Source organism: Opisthocomus hoazin, chromosome 1 (genome assembly GCF_030867145.1).
Source record: "Opisthocomus hoazin isolate bOpiHoa1 chromosome 1, bOpiHoa1.hap1, whole genome shotgun sequence".
Classification (NCBI taxonomy): Eukaryota; Metazoa; Chordata; class Aves; order Opisthocomiformes; family Opisthocomidae; genus Opisthocomus; species Opisthocomus hoazin.
In genome coordinates, this window is record NC_134414.1 from 109,563,263 (window position 1) to 109,580,958 (window position 17,696).

Below are 17,696 nucleotides of genomic sequence, written 5' to 3' on the forward strand. Positions count from 1 at the left end.
CTTGTTTGTAAAGATCTAAATTACCCCAGGAATCTCAGCCCTCTTTTACCGTGAGGTGTCTCTGCCTGGTAGGTAAGGCACCGGTGTGGGAGTCAGAGACCAGCTCCATGCTTTGCTCCCCACTGGAGGTACAACCCATGGTTGCCATTCTGTAAGGAGAAGATAACAACTGCATTCATTGCATTTTCAGTGTTCTGGAGTCACAAGATAAAAATTTCTTATAACACTTAGAATTGTATTTTGTATATATTTCCCACAGATGTTATTTCCTACCCCTTCTGCACACACAGTTATAAAAGAGTTTGGCTTTGTGTTGTTTTGGGAGGGATTTTAACGCTACAGAGTAGACCAGTGTAAAGCATCCTATAGAACTTTTTTTGTGTTCCTGTAAAGCACATACTTAATAACCTTGTTTTAATCTTCAGTGAATCAGGCTAAGGCACAAAGGCCCCCTTTTTCCTCATTACTGGTGAATAGATCATCCTCCCTGACATGCAAAACACTATTGAACCAATCTTGCTTTTGACTCTAGGCATTTCGTGTTACGCTGAATTGATTTAAACCAAATTACAATTGGTTCAGAGCACAGGCTTGCTGAGAAGGGCATATGACACCTCTCAAACTTGTCACTAAACTGCAATAAATCCCCCGGAATCACCATAGTGATGTAGTACCTTGGCCTCATTCTTCCAGTGCCCCTCTGACCTTCTCCATCACTCTAATCAAGGTTGACCTGTGGTGTCGTTCTTTTATCCAGATGTAGAGTGGTCTCCTGGTGTATTTTGTATGCACTGTGACTGTGTCGCTTCATGCTCTTCATGGTTGTTCTCTTCTTCCCTGCTGCCAGCTGAAAAACTCATATCAAGTCAGTAACAACGAGCAGAACGGCTTTTGATTAACTCAGCCACCCTGGTGCAAATTCAAGGACACTGGTTGTTTACTATATTCCTAGAACAGACTACCATAATATCCAACATCTTATTTAGTGTGTGCTTTCCAGATCAATTTCCCAACCTGATCTAGTTTTGGAAACAAAGGGAATGACTGATAAGTGCCTGGGGGAAAAAAAATGGAAGGACTAACCCCATTAAGCAGAGTTTGGAAAAAGCTTTGTGAAAGACGAAAGCAATGGCACTCAGGGACACAAACCCAAAGTTTGTTTGAAATGATACTGTTATTACTCCAAATCCACACTCAGCAGGTGCACACTGATCTGCTGGGTTTGGTGAAAAGGCAACACCATCTCTGCCTCAGTTAACAACCAAAGAGAAAGAGTCCAGCCTGGGTCTGAAATGACTGAGCATCTGATGCCAGATAGAGAACTTCAGTACACAGGAGAAGTCAGTGGATTTTGTCTTAGACTTACTTGGCAGCTTCGCTGGCAATCCCAGCAGGGAGGATCTGAAAGCGGATCCTTCACGGGTAGAGCTGAAACATGCTGGCAGAGCGGCACAGTGATGCAAAGAGCTCTGTGGGTGGCTGATGCCAGTCCCCCAAGCCATCCGTATGGTGCTTGCCACAAACATCCAATACAAACCAAACCGCCTGAGCCAGCCCCTTGCCTGGAGTTTTCTCACATCAGCCCTCATCCAGGCTGTGTATGTAAATCCAAAGGCAAAAAAACCTGAAGATACTTTCAGACTGTGTTTATGTTAAGTAAATATTTATCTCAATACAATCAACATGGGTACAATTTCTGCCCTCACAAGGAGTAGAGCCAAATCCACTGAAATCGTGAAGATCTTTCCTTTGAGGCTTTGTATTGGTCATTAAATACTGGAATACTTCACTGTCTCTGGGGCTAGAACGGAATTTGCCTTTGGCCACTTATATTTACTGAACAAATACAGATCAGTGTGTGAAACAGTATCACCTTGCTAGTTCTGTCATATGTAGTAGCTGAGAAATGACAGAATAATCTTTGCTAAACCTGCTGAAGGCACAATGGAAGCAAAAGGCCAGCACATCCATCAATCTGCTTTAACATTATTTATTTAAGCTTTTAATCTGTTGTATTGGAAGAGAGAGGTCTTGCCACATGTTTCAACTCTACCATTTACAACATTTTTTAAAAATCATAAAAAGAGACGTTTGACATTTTTTAGCAGGAAACAAAGTCAACGTGTTCCACTTTTGTAGCAAATTGGCTAATACACCACTGTGTTGACATGCCTTATACTCTTACAGCTCATTCATTTCCACCTGCTTTTGAAAGGGCAGTATGTTCCTTGTGTTTTCTAAATCAACCATTTGATGTTGCTGCCTTACTCAGACCTACAGCTGTTTCCCTCCTCTAGCATTTCCTGCTGCTGGTGTCTCTTTCTGTGGTGACTAGAGACAGTGCACCCAGTGCGCTTTTCCTTGGCAGTGAGAGTGTAGGGAAATGTTTCGGCTTGCTGTGGCTGGGCAGCTGCTCACCCGCTCTCTTCCATGCAGATTGGGGTTTGGAACTCATACAGTGGCCTTAACATGACGGACAGCAACAAGGACCGGTCGACCAACATCACGGATTCCTTGGCTAACCGGACGCTTATCGTCACTACCATTTTGGTAAGTCTCGCTGGGCAGAGGTGGCAGCTGCCTTTGCCACCTCCACTCCACAGTCCATGGCTGGTTTCCTCCACACTAAATAATGTTTTGTTAAACTAGCCTTTGTTAAAAGCAATTTTTTTCATTTAGGCTCAGAATTGGCACACACATTCATCTATCCACAATATTGATTCAAAAATAACCCACTGCCAATGAAGGAATCCCAGGAAGATCTGCCTCCAAAATTGTTTCACTTACTTAGTATTTCAGAGACCAACCCTGCATACTTTTCTTCCTGGAAGAATTAACACACACAAACACTCAGTTTTGTAGTCATTGCTTATACATCCTTCCTTTTTACTGAAAATGAGATGAAGAGGACTGAAAGAAAGTAGCGAGCAGTGGATAGACAGATTGAATTACGTCCTTACTATGATAAATGGAAAACATGCAACTGGGTATTCACGAGTTCTTCTGCCTCGCGCTTTCTGCCTGGCCAGTAATGACACTGTTTTCAATTATTCCACCTAATTCCTTGGGAAAGAAGTCAAAGGCTTGCTCTACACTCCTTTTCTGTTGCCTGGGGTCTTTTACCACATTAAACTGCAGAAACCTGCTTGCCCAGATCTTCTTCGATCCAAAATCCTTTAAAAAGAAAAGCAACAAGGTACTCTGCAACCTACCTATGCTGTTCTCCATTCTCTCATGTGAATACCTGCTCAGCTCACAGCTATTTTGTACATTTGAAGATTTTTTTCAATAAAGACTTATTTCTCACAGAATATAAAATTTTAAGTTCCCCTTATTATTCTTATTCTGTTATTTAGGCTTCTCTCTCCTTCAATCTGCCTTTCTGTCCCTTAGGGTGCAACAATGTAGAGTAAAGATCTTGGGTCTGATTTTGGAGCTGCTGAGCACTACTTTAATTAAACCTCGTGGGAGATACGAATAGTCTGTTCCACTGAAAATTAGGGCCCTTATTCTTGTCACTAAATGATGCAGTCTATTTGTTAACACACCTAAAACAGCTTTAAATGGACGTGGTAAATTACTGGTTTCCATCTAATTGCAATCCATTTATAAAATATTAATACAATTTAGAGAAACTGATATAATCCAAAACAAACCTCATTTCTGTTACTATGTCTGCTGTCTTTTTCTATAGGAAGATCCTTATGTTATGTACAAGAAGTCTGACAAGCCCTTGTACGGAAATGACAGATTTGAGGGTTATTGCCTGGACTTACTAAAGGAGCTGTCAAATATTTTAGGCTTCATCTATGAGGTCAAACTAGTTTCTGATGGCAAATATGGAGCCCAGAATGACAAAGGAGAGTGGAATGGGATGGTCAAAGAACTCATAGATCATGTAAGATTCAATCCTTCTCTCTTGATTCTCCTTTTGCCTGTGGTATTTTTTATAAAGCCAGCCCAAATGAAGTGTTTGCTTTAGTTTTCATTTTTTTTAGAGCCACTGGTCTGTCTTCATCACAATTTGTCAGAGTAGGAAGTCACATCAGTACGTCTAAACCAACAGTTTGCAGGTGTTGGAGGGGAACCTCATTCTGTGGTGGGGCAGTGGGCACGGAGCTAGCACGGGTCCTGCCCACCCCTTGGCTACAAACTCTGACAGCAAAGGCTGAGCTTCCAGCTCATGTCTGCCTTGCGGCAGCCTCTGCCCTCCGGATGTAGCCCTTGCCTAGATGCCCTGGCAGTCCTTGCTCCCAGTCTGCCCCATTGCACAGGACTGAGCCCCATGTCCCTGGTCATGCCTCTCCTACTTACATAAAAGCCACAAATGTCCCTCTGCCTGCAAAAAGTATTGAAACAGAGCTTCATGTGCCAAATACCCTAGCAATGTTAAATTTTGTTGCACGTTTCAGATTTATAGTCAAGTTTGGTTTAGTTTTTAATACTTGGGGGGAAAAATGGAAGGAATTGTAGTGCATTTGCTGAACATGAAGAAGAATGAGTATTTTCCCATTTGTGTTTTCAGAAAGCTGATCTGGCGGTTGCTCCTCTCACTATTACTTACGTAAGAGAGAAAGTAATTGATTTTTCCAAGCCCTTCATGACGCTGGGAATCAGTATCTTGTACCGGAAGCCCAATGGGACAAACCCTGGTGTTTTCTCTTTTTTAAACCCTCTTTCTCCTGATATTTGGATGTACGTTCTCCTAGCCTGCCTTGGAGTCAGTTGTGTTCTGTTCGTCATTGCAAGGTAAGTCAAAGACGTAGTTTTAGATGCGTCCACTCTAACTACCTCTCCTCCCACAGGTGTTGCATGGGCTCTGCAAAGTAGATATAGTATAATACTATCCTAAGGGTTTTATCCAGTCCTAAAACATAACATTCTAGAAAGTCTCTTGATATTTTTACATCAACACTGCTATCACTTTTATTTATTGCAATGTGAAGAGATTTTATTTTCCTTAAGGGCTGAATGGAGAGAAATATCCAATGAAATGTGTCAGCCTTTCTTTGCCAGTACACAACACCTCAGCAGACTACATGTTGAGAAGCAGTTTGTACTATTTGTGTGAAAGCATTTCTCTGTTCCACTAACAGTGCATACAGTTAAAGGGTAAGAAAGACGATGTGAACAAATTTTTGTTGAAGGATGTTAATTAGCTCACCCTGTTCCCCCTTGAGAATACAAGATGACGTGCCTGGGAACCTGAGGGACAATCTGCAAGGTGATGTATACCCAAGGCTCTCTCCCAGTGCTGTCCTGAGGTGCACCCTGCCTGTCAGTGGCAAGCTCCCAGTGATGTCCCTATTCAAAACCAGCAGGAAATGATCACATACACACTGCTTTTCCAAATGAAGCCAAAAGTCATACAGCTCTCAAAGGCAGAAGTGCCACAAAGTTCTGGACAGGTGGACCACAGTCACATCTCCAGAGGGCCAGCACAGCACTCTGTACCCTTATCATCAAACTTTACCTTAAAGACTCTAGACAGCTGATACGGTTTCACAAACTGGGTACAAGTTACGTATTGTGGCCTCAGAGATCATGAACCACAGTCTGGGAGTCAGTTGCTCTAGGGCTTTGAACAAGAGCAAACCAAGCATGAAAGAAAATGAAATTAGAAACTTATCAGAGGAAATCGGTCATTTGAGGCATACTTGTTCTATACTCCTTAATTAACCTGGACTCTGAACTAGCATAGTTATTGTCCTTTCATTCAGATAGTGGCCGTGTATTCCCAACTCTGTTTATTTGATCTCATCCTATCCTTCATTTTTTCTTTTCATAATTTAAAACATAAATATTTTACTAGTGCTTCACAGAGATTCATGTTTTGGTTCTTTTTACTGAGGATACCTAACTAAGCTTTTCCCAACTTAAATTATCTATTGTTTTGCATATACAGCAACGTATTCCACATTAATAAAGTACATGAGAAAACAGGCGAAGAAAACATTTATACTATGAAATACAATAACTCAAGTGATGTATCATTGGAGTTCCACACACTCAGATCACAGCAAAGGCAACATAGAAATGCTGCAGTTTTTACTGCAAATGATGGCATTCGACTTCAAGAAATCAGCAATAATGTATATATTCCAATGTATACATACACATGTCTCATTCAAACGTCATAAAATAGTTGCAAGCTGAATCACTAAATCTGATAACACATTCTGCCGGACTTCCATTTCTGTGTGAGCCAAGTCAAATGAAGCTCTTGCTGCTTTTCCTCCAATTCACTGTTTTCTTTTAATCAAAAGACACAGACCTGCAAAATGTTTATTCACACACGCAGTTCTGCTGAGCGTGATTGGCCTCAGACATCCATTTCTCCGTGGTCCACTGAACAACCCGTGTTCCAGGTGGACAACCTATGTGAATACTTGGCTTGTTTGCATGTTTCTATACCAGTACTAAAGCACAGAAATTTGTGGGATTTTCTTTTTCCTTTAAATTGCTGAGAATGTGAAGAGGGAGGAGGGAATTAGAGGAGGAGAGGTCATGGGTTAACTTATGAGTGTTCGCCCTAGGTAAAAGAAAGAGTTCATCCATCCCTGGCAGCTATGGGACTGTATACAATTAGTCATGACTTCCTACAAGCTCTTGCAGTGGCTCACTGTAGCATAAATAATAACTCTTACTGTACGCAAACCATGATCTCATTCATGACTAATATTTAATCTGCTCAACTGTGACAGATTGACTTTTCTGCAGTTGTGTGCCAAGACTAAAGACATCCCACAGTCCTCTCCACCTCGGAACAGGCGGAAGGGAAAACAAAGCCTGAGCTATCCTCAGAGCTTCAATCTTCTAAAATAGAGGCAACGAGTTTTCAAGAATAAGTAAGCATCAGGGTCCTCTTCTTGCAGAGCTGCCTACAAGCAGATGCGCGGCCAGGAACAAACCAAAGGGAAACACTCAGTGCTTCCAAATTATAGGCTGTGAAACCTGTTTGCTTTTCTCTCTTGGCTGTTAAACATTGCTCCAGATCACACAGTGTAGCCTTTGGGTAAATCCCTGTGTAATTGTGTCATGTTTTGTTTCTTAAATCTTTCTAAAAAGCAGTAGTTCCACGAGCTGCGTAACTAATGAAGCCTGATTTCCCTACAGATTTGTGTCTCCTGGTGGACTGTGAACACCAGTTGAAGTTTGTTTGTCTGTGTGTTTGCTTTTCCTGCAGCTGAAGAATTTATAGGCGATCTTTCCCATGTGGATTAACTATACGTAACAAGTTGTGAGCTCATCTTGCAGCTTCTCTTCTACTGGGGCTACTACAGCAGTGTTTCACAACACTTGCAGGAGCATAATAACCTCTAAAGCCTCTACCTATTTATCAAATGTGGCTAAAATTGTCTGAAAAGCTTACATGTCATTGGAGGTATAGACAGCCACACATTTATAATACACAGCAAAAAACCCAACTGGTAACAACTTAAATATATCAAGTTTGCATGTCATTCTCATAACTCACCTATTTTAAGAAAAGAGGAGAAGAAGCCACTAGTTCAGCAAAATAGTTCACACAATTTTCTGAATATTTAAGGATTTTCTGACATAAGGGCTTTTTTCTGAACTGATGCCTAAAACCTGTGCCTAATCATGTCACAACTATGTAGGCTGAAGTACACAAAACTGTGTTCACATGTCATCTTAATTTACTTTAGAATTTATAAATTCTAATCTACTACAAGAAGCTAAGCTTTTCTTATGGTCTACATCTAGACCTGTTCACAGCTCCAAATATGTCAAGATTTCTGTAAGATTTGCCAAGTGTTTCAGCAAACATTGGTTAGATTGGTTTTAAGAACGTCAGGAAGTGTCTGCTTTTTAACACTGCCATAGTAAATTAAATGGTGAACAGTATTTTAACATCAGTTCATGGAAGACAAACACTTTGAAAAAATTTTCATAGACTGGGATAATCTTTCTGTTATTTCTTCAGACTTTTCAGCAGCTGAATAATTTCTCATTTGTCTTTGACGTATCCCTGTCATTGTTATATTAATTTTTAAAGTCAAACACTGAAGTTTTCATCACTGCAAAGGGTTACAGACTGGAAAAGCTCTTTTCCTAAGTACACTGGTGGCAAGTGAACAAGGCGTTTTCTGCCAATATTTCCCTTTCCTGCTAATGCCACATCAGCTGTGCTGTTAATGTCGATGGTAGAGCTAGGTAGCGGAGGTAACTACCAGTGCTGAATAATGTCACACAAAGCCTATATAAAAAGGCGCTTAGGTGACCTTGAGCATCCCATCTTTATCAGAAACCTCAGCATAGCTACTGCTAGAAGGTATAAAGAGGGAAAAATACAGGGGAAAGTGGCCAGGAATGCAGAAGTCCTGAGCAGTGAAATAGCCTCTTCTTAAAGCTCAGCACAGCAATAGAAACACAAGAAGAACATCAGCTTTATCTCAAGGTGAAAAAGAAATATATACCCTAGTATCACATTAAAATATATGCTATAAAACCTTTCCAGTCTGGCAGGAAGAGTTCGGATGGCAGAATTTCATTGCCACTTTCTAGCAACTGTCATTTTGTTCTTTCGGTGATGGAGAGATTTGTGTCCAACCTACTGAACATGGTTGTTGTCTGAAACGATGCAAGATCCCAACCTTGGCCTTCCTGGTCAGGTCAGGCAGAGTTATTTGCACAACTTCTTACTGTCCTGTGTCAACATTCTAGGACTCTGTGGGTGAACACTCAGCACGGGACCTCTTCATGTCTATGGCGGCTCAGGCAACCTACAGATTCCAATTCTGGGTCTCTTATTAAGGATGTGTTTCCCCATATACGCACGAATTGAGTTGGGAATAATTTCATTTCTACACAACGGTTGCTTCACTTATTCTAGCACAAATTTAAAACATATGACTTGACGACTGCCTTTCTTTTAACTAGAGTATGCAGAACTGTTCTATCTTGAATGTGAAAACTCCGTCTATTGTTACAATTGTTAATACTATTGTACTAGTAATGGTGATATTGTGCAGCTAATGGCATCCTAAGCTACATACTCTTTCAGTTAGTGGGATCATTACTATCAGAGTTCGTTACTTCAGCTAAGCAAGGCACTCTGCTTGCAACTGTGCATAAATTTGATGCTTAATTATATTGTTGAAACAGTAATTAAAATGTATTGGCATGGCATTGTAAATTAAAGCTATATTCATAAACTTGATGAGAAAGTACGCAGCAAGCCACGCAGCAGTGGGAAACAACAGCAGGCAAGGTACTTTGGGGACAAATGGCCCTTAATGTAGCTCTGCCAAGTGTTGTGCAGGGCAGCAGGACGGTGCGTGGGGAGTAGAGCACAGTTCTTCTGGTAAAGGCAATCCTCCTTGTAGCGCTCTCCCCACAACATGGCCCCGTGGCTTTCAAGCACTGCAGTTGCTCCCTAACACCTTCAAATGATCGGCAGCCTTTTTTTTTTTCCACCGTCATGGCAGCCTTGTAGAGGGAGAGCACATTTGGCGTGCAACATCTCAACTGCAGACAGCTAACGATGGTTGCCTTTGGAGAGCCGCTGCTCCTTCATTATTTTCTGAATGCTTTACCAAGGAGCAGCTACTTGGCATTCAGTTGTTCCCCCACCCCTGCAAATGTCTGTCTGTCTGTCTGTCAACGGTGCAGGCAGGGAAGCCTTGGGGCTTTGCAGCAACCTCACCCTTGAGGGCTCTAACCTGAGAGCCGAAGGAGTAAAGGAGTAAGTAGCCCTGTGCTCGATGCAGGACTGTGAAAATGGCATTGCAGCACTGCTCCACATCTTGCACAAGGCAGCTGCGAGACGTCCCGAGGACAGCCTTTCAGCTGAGGTTTCCTTTTTCTTGTTTCCTTCATTAACCTCCTCACTTTGTGCGTTGTTCAGCAGGTTTGCTGCCGCTGTGTGTACTCTATTTGATGTTTACAGATTTTTTCTGTTAACTGCCACAGGTTTACACCATATGAATGGTATAACCCCCACCCGTGCAACCCAGACTCAGATGTGGTGGAAAACAATTTTACTTTACTAAATAGTTTCTGGTTTGGAGTTGGAGCTCTCATGCAGCAAGGTACACCGGTTACACTTCGTTATTGCACACGTCCCACAGTCTGCTCAAGGGCTTCTGTGCTGGTAAACTCCACCCTCTGTAAATACAACATATACTGTAAAACCTGATCTCAGAACCTAAACAAGAGAAGAAAGGAAGAAAACGACGTGTCGCTGCAACCGGGAGCAGGCAGAGGAGGGGAACCTGTGAAACCCAGAGTAGGGCTGCAGCAGGAGGAAGGAGCGGAAGCATCTGAGAGAATGGGAAGCAGACAGGGTCACATGGGAGTTTCTGGACCTGAAATGTAAAATAATTGCAAAAGGGATATGAAGTGCTTCACACTGAAGTTGAGTTTATTGGTGTAAGAGGTTTGGCAGCAGGAAAATGTTGGGCTCCATCCCAACAGAAACAGTAACAGCCTTAGCTACCCTAGAAAAACTGTTTTAACTGCCAAACAAAAAAAAGATGCTCTTTCTTCAGAAGGATTGTTAAGTTTGTTGGCACTTGTCAAACACTTTGTTTAAAACCAAACCCAAACCCAAACCTTTTTTTTATGGCTTTTCTACAGGTATGAGTCCTATCCTTCTGTAAATGCATCCAACCCTAGAAGCATTAACTTAACCCAGTCACAAGTCCCTGTTGATGATGATTTTGGAAACAACTGACATTTTACTCAGTTGACAAGGAAGGGCAGTGAAGCTTACTCCGTATGGGAAGTCAAACAGATACATGTACTAAACACATTTGTTCACGATGCGTATATTCTAAAGTTTCCAATTAGATCAATATTCACCAAAACTGGGGTCCGCTGCAAAGAATGAAAGTATTTACTGACAAACATTTCAAGTTGAATCAAAGCTGAACAAAAAACCCCATCCCACAGCAGCAACCAAAAAGGCAATCCAGAGGAAAGCCCAGCAGTATCTTGGTATTAAATTCCTAAATACTTAAGTGAGGAATATAAAACCATCTCTGCATTCATCCAGGTACAGTTTATTCTTCCCTCTTTAACAGACATGAACAGCTGTAAAAAAAACGTGAGGAGGATTTTTTCCTACATATGATAGAGAATAAAGTTTGTATTGTACCTAAGATGCACTTGCTTTTCTTGGTACACTAATGTATTGACAGGTTATAGAGCGTCCTCATAGAAACTACTTTGAAGGAGGTTGGATGAAGGAAGAGCCATTCTGTTTTGCTTTTTTGTTCTGTTTTCCTTCCAATCTATCAGTAAAACACAGGCTGAGGTTTTACAGTATCAGGCAGGTGTGTGTATATAACTGTGATTGCCCTGTGTGTGAGACTGCCCCAGGATTCTGTGTTTTGATGTACTGCCTTTTTTGGAGTTTACCATCATCCACAGCAAACTGTGGGATGCAGTGTCTGCTCGTTACCACTACCTTGGGTACATGACAGTCAGCCCCAACCAGACTCTGCTTGTCTTTCAAGAAGATTAAGACCAAAACAAAAGAAAGAAAAGCAAGAAAAAAAAAAAGAAAGAAACAGAAAGAAACAAAGAAAGAAAGAAACAAAGAAAGAAAGAAAGAAAAAACATTTGTAAGGCAACACAAATGTTTCCATGTACAAACTTGTGGTGCGTGTGATTGTAAGTGCATCGTTGTTAATGTGAAGAGTTTGAACATGACATGAATGGTTGTGAAACTCTGCGTCTACCGTTACACTCTTTCTTGTTGGCAGCAGCTGCTTGTTATGCTTGATTTGGAAGCCACTTGTTATTAAATTTTAAAATGTGATGATCAGACTTTCTCTTTTCTACAGAGCGTGAGCAAAGTCTGGATCAGGATTGGCTGTCATGTCTGCCATAAAAAGGCACTAGGGAGACTTCAGCAAGTATTGTCTCTGACCCCAAGTCTTGTTAGCAACGTTTTTGTTTAGACGTTACTTCCCCTGTTTTTCCCCTGAAATTCAGTCTCAGATGCATATTCTGAAAGCATCCAAACAGGGCACATTTCATCCAATCCATTCAGAGAAACTATCACTTTTGGAGAGGCAAGCTATCTGTCAGAGCCCCAGTTCAGCCAGGCGACGGGTCAGACCAGGAATATCTGGTGAAGGAGAGCACTTAGGGTGAAGTTGGTGAGCACAGAGCATATATCAATGTTTTTTTCTGGAATCAAGGCCCTCACAAAGGTGAACATTGAAATAATCATGGGGGTGATCAAAAGAGATGCTGGGCCTGCTTGGTTCAGCTCGGAGCAGAGTGTGCTCAGCACCTCACGAAAGCAAAACAGTAGCTCATTGCATAATTAAAAGACTGTGGTGTCTTGAGCTTAATTGAACTGAATGTATTCTGCTGCTTTTTCACAACCAACTTTTTGCTAGAGGAAATTGCAGGAGGTTTGGCATCTCACTCCATAAATTCAGCACACAGGGCTTCTCTGCCTACTCTCTTGCGCCACTGTAAGGCTGTGCTGGCAGATTTCGTGGTTGCTTGTGAAGGTAGCTGTAAGGTAGCTGGTTATTATGCATTACTGGGTTGTATATGTCAGAGCTAGGTGTTACATCAGGGTCCAAGTGTAGAAATTATATTTGTATAGCTGTCTAAGCTTGAAAAAAATAATACCTTCAGGATGACCGGAATCAGCACTCCTAGAAGCCAGCTTTTGCAGGTCAACCCCAGCTTGGAAATAAACACACACTTTTCCTGAGAGAAACAATCCAATAAAAAGAAAAGATTTCATTGTATTGAAAAAAAATTCTAATCTGAAAAGCAAGAAAGTACAACAGACCACAAACATAAACCCAGACAGAGCTACAGCTCTTCAAGCAGATGCATTTGGACTCAAAAATTTCAAGTGAGACTTTTTGCTTTTAGACTGCTGGCTTAATATGAAATCCATGAGGTACCAGGGCTGCACAGGCAGAGCATCTGCTCTTGCAGTTTGGCAGTTCTGTTAACCTACTCAAACCCCTGGGCTATGCTTAGCTTTGACCTTTAAGAGACATGTCTATATGTTTATAAAACCAAGTTAAATCTGTTTGCTGATTGCTTGGAAAGTTTTTAACCTTTTGGTCTTTGCCCCAAAAGTCACAATCAGAGTTTTTGCAAAGTCTGAAAATATTCTTTATAACATGTTTAAACTTCTTACAGAAATCATAAAATAGCTGGGGAGAGATAATATGTCAACAGATTTTCCCAGTAATAGAAATATATTTGTCACATCAAAAGCTTTACGTGCTGAGATCTCCTTTCACAGGCACTTAAGTACTTTCTTAAGTCCATCCTTCATCAACAAAACAATTATGCAAAGGCTGAACTTTGAAGTCAAAAGTATTCAAGTGGCTCTCTAAGTGCTTTGTTTAAGCAGATCCTTCAATCCCACACAATGAGCGAAGTTCAGTGTGGATGCCTTCAGAAAAACAACATGAAACTTGCATCAGACCGCTTAGAAATATGAGTACCTGTGTGGCTTAAACACAATTTGTCTGAGCTCTTTAGACGCCATTTCAGCACACTTAACACCTACCCATGCTGTTCTGTAGGGTTTTATGTCAATGGCAGATCACTTTGGGGTTTGTCGGTGTGACATGCAGGCAGATCTGCTGAAACCTCTTCAGCAATAAGGAGTGTTGAACACACTGTCCAAAACTTTGCATTGCCCTATAGATCCGAAGAACACATCAATTCACCCTCTGAATTATCAAATGTAAGCCACACATTTGTAGTAAGACGTGTACTGCGTTTTGATCTCAGGTTCACACAGGCCGAGGAGTTCACTGGAACCGTATTGATTGCCCTCTTTCTGCTTAGGTATGTCAATAGGATGCACAGGGCAGGTTTATCCTGTAAGGTATTTCTGCCAGGTAGCTTGTAAGCAGAATAGCATTCTGCTAAAGATCTCTGACTAAAAAATTGGTTACAGTATAGTAGCCAAAAGGGATTCAGGAAACGAACAAAAATACTAGCATAGCTTGCTGGGGATGTGAGAGGTTAGTATCAGGATGAGCATTAGCTCAGAGGTGTAATGGGGCTTAGACCCAAGGATAATTCCATTTGTCATATATCATGGCATACATCCCCTTCACAGTGTGTTACCATTATAAATGTTAGCTGTGCATCTGTGAGATTATTGTTTAAATCATTTTATCATACTACAGCTCATAAAAGCATTCTGTGCCTAAAAACAGTCTGTGGCATCAGGAAAGGCATCTTTCAGCATCATTTTAATGTGATTGTTTTGATGATATTGTAACAGGATCAGAGCTGATGCCTAAAGCTCTTTCTACCAGAATAGTTGGAGGAATATGGTGGTTTTTCACCTTAATCATAATCTCATCCTATACTGCAAACCTGGCTGCCTTCCTGACCGTGGAGAGGATGGAATCCCCCATCGATTCAGCAGATGATTTGGCAAAGCAAACCAAGATAGAATATGGGGCTGTTAGAGATGGATCCACAATGACCTTCTTCAAGGTAAGATGGCATCAGCCAGCTCTGTGCAATCGAAATGACTCGTGGGCCTCCAGTGATAAATGGTGAGGCAGAATCACAACACTTGAAAGGATTAGCATAAGAGGTAAATACATCTTTTGCCCAAATCCATAGAGAATTCTTCAGCAATGTTAGTATGAAAGATGGGAGATTTTCCCCCAAGACGTATGGAGAAACAATCTGATGCTGTACTTCTGTGAGGGGCAGACCCATGCCTTTGGTGGGAGAATCTGAAGGGAATCAGGGCATAAACGTGGGGACATTCTCCTCCAGGCTGTTTCTCAGGATGGGATCTTGGCTTCTTCCAGCCGCTTGGCTAAGATCACTTCTGAAGGTCACATTTGCACTAGAAAAATATTGCAGGCGGTCAAAATGCAAGTTTGTCCCTTTTTTAAAATGGTCCATGGTCAATATTACAGAGACTGTTAATACACGGGCCACACATACGCATGAACACATCTGTAAGTAAAATATCATTTTTTGTGGCTAATTGCTTTGTAGATAACTGCATTTTTTTTTGCTTTATTAGTATTAATTATGTAGAAAATGGGTTAATGTCATAAAATATCAACGTAAAAGCCAACAAGCTATAAATATAGGATATGTGCACAAAAATCCTGTGACAATTAGAATTAATTAGCAGCTTCATCTGTAGTCTCAGCAGGCACTGAATGAACCGGTATCTTGCTTTTCACTGTAGCACCTAAGAGTGGTGTTTATAGATCGTCAAATATGCAGTGCCTTTGAAGAGGATGAAGCATCGTGGGGAAGGTGCATGTGGGGCAAAATAACCTTCATGCCACACGTTTGCATGGGAGCGAACGGCCTCAGCCTCCAGTGCTGAGGCCCCAGCCCCTGCTGCTCCAGCCTGAGCACCCCTTGCCTGCTTTAACCACAAAACCCTTCGCTCCCACACGAGGCAAAGTGCTTTCACATGCACACACTTGGCTGAAGTATTTGGATCATCTCTCAGTACGAATACTTCTCATCAAGGACATTTCAATCATGTGATAGATCTGATGGTAGGCTGTCCCTGATGGAGCTGTCAAGGGTGAACTGCCCTCGTAATGGCTCTCCTGTGGCTGAATAGAAACACTTCTGTGCTGAAAGAAATGCACAAACTACAACATTTTTCATAGCCTCGTTATAGCCAGTTCTTGAAAGGAGAAGCTGACATTTCCATTAAGATATGCTGGGAAACCCATCCGGAGATATTCCTGGAAACTGCTTAGGGCAAGTACGGGACTCTCACCAGGAGTATAAGGCTGGAGGAAGCAGCTGTGCTGCCTTCTGAAGGACTCTGGGAAACTCCCTTGGTCTAAGAGCTCTTCGCTGCTCAAAGACAGTCACTGACATTGCTATTCTGAAGTCGTATTCAGCATCAGAGAGAAATCTTCAAAACCTGTTGCTTCCATGGTTTTTCAGAGGAAAGAGCTTCTGAATTTCAGCATGAGAAGTTCAGAACAAATTTCTAGAGCTGTTTCCAGCTTTGCATTGATTTTTTTTGCACCATTAATCCCTGAGGTTAAAACTTGTAGGCTTAAAAGTATGTAAGCCTTTAAAAAACAGTTTTGGACAAGATGATTAAATATTTATATGCTATACATGCTAGCTTACTTGCGCCCGAAATACACGTGTACACAAACAGAAGTGAAAGGATGCTAGTTTTTGTACAGAATGGAGATGGATTCTCTGGCAGAATGAAGGTGACATAGTGAAAGATGCATGAAAAATATAATTTATCACACTTGTAAACTAGTGAGACACACAAAGTCTTATATAAAAGGTGTTATTATTTTTATTACAAAAGCTCCTCCAGTTCCTCACAAGATTAGGATTTCTTTATACTGTCCAAAACTTAAAAAAAAAAATCACGGAGTAGGTCTCTGTACTATAAATATGATAGATACTTATGTATGCAAAAGGAAGACTGTGTGCTTTGTGAGGGCATGATTTTGTCCCCCTTTGACTGTAAAATTCTGCATATACTTCTTGAGCTAAGTAAGCATGTGCACAAACCCCCACCCACAGTAAGAGACCTGGGAGGATGTAAAACCAAATACTCAGAATTAGGAGCAGGCAGGAGTAAAGGTTTCTGGGCAGCAGTGACTCCATTTCCGCGCTGCTCGGGCATTGTGGTAGTTTAAGAAAAAGCACCTTTGCTATAACGATTTTAGACAAGACACCGGAAACAACTCTGCCTCTTTTTGGGGAGCTGTGAATTCCTGATCCTGCCTGGACAGTTTTCTCCAGGCTGCCCCATGTCGTGACAGGCTCTGGGAACTCCCCAACATGCAGGGGTACCCCCCGAGAGCCGTGCCACTGCGAGTTGAGGGCTGGAGGAGCAGACCTGGGGTGAAAGGTACTTTTCTGGTGGGCAGCCTGTGCTGCAGAGACAGTCCTGCCACCTGGGAGTGTTGATGTGATGGGGACAGGGAAAGGGAAAGGAAGAATCAGCACAACCAGGTGCAGCGGCTGTAAAAATATCCTGCGGGAGTGTAGCGCAGGGCTGGGTTACACTAAGGAGAAGTCATTATTCCAAGTGCTTCCTATGTTGCAAAATTTGATTTATCTAAGGGCTACACCCAGTACTTCATCCAAGAAATGCCAAGAGAAACGGCAGACTCTTTCAGAACAGCATTTATTTAAAGCAAAAACATGACACTCCAGGCATTCCTTGCTATGAAAGAGAGGAACAAGCGAGTGCCTGTTATGTAGGACAAGAGATGCAAAGACCTGATTTTCAGGACTGATTTTCAGCACTGTAAGAGACACACATGGCAAAAGGATTTCTGAACACATCAAGTGCAGAAAAAGATCCTGGCACGAAGCAAACTCTGAAGAGCTTTGGTTTAGGATTTTTGTGCTTAAAGTAGCGGCAGGAAACTCCTGAAAGATGATATTATGCAATCATCTCATATACACATCCAGAATGTGTATGCGGTTGGATGCGATGCAGGTTGGGAACCATATGAGATAACCAAGGTATTCCCACTGTTTTTCTGAAAACTCTATTTGCATTTGTTCAAACTTACATTACTTTTTATTTCGACCTGTTTATAATGCATGTACTAACAGTTGTGGTTTTCCACTAATTTTGAATGCCTGACACTAGTATCTCTGTTGTAATAGTGTCCCCAGAAAAACTGTTGCTAAAGAGGCAATATTTTCAAGAATGTTTCTGTGGTGACTGTGCCTTCTAGCCAGGT

At 41.6% G+C, this 17,696-nt stretch overlaps 1 protein-coding gene across 3 annotated transcripts in view; it reads left to right on the forward strand.

Annotated features, from left to right (window-relative positions):
- The window catches only part of GRIK1 (glutamate ionotropic receptor kainate type subunit 1), a 173,400-nt gene that overhangs the window by 137,816 nt on the left and 17,888 nt on the right, over positions 1–17,696 (forward strand). For all 3 annotated transcript variants that reach the window (XM_075433154.1, XM_075433165.1, XM_075433175.1), the window contains 5 exons: positions 2,437–2,550; positions 3,695–3,898; positions 4,526–4,749; positions 9,937–10,055; positions 14,252–14,469. In XM_075433154.1, the coding sequence (XP_075289269.1) occupies positions 2,437–2,550; positions 3,695–3,898; positions 4,526–4,749; positions 9,937–10,055; positions 14,252–14,469 (879 nt within the window). The remainder of the gene's footprint in view (positions 1–2,436; positions 2,551–3,694; positions 3,899–4,525; positions 4,750–9,936; positions 10,056–14,251; positions 14,470–17,696) is intronic.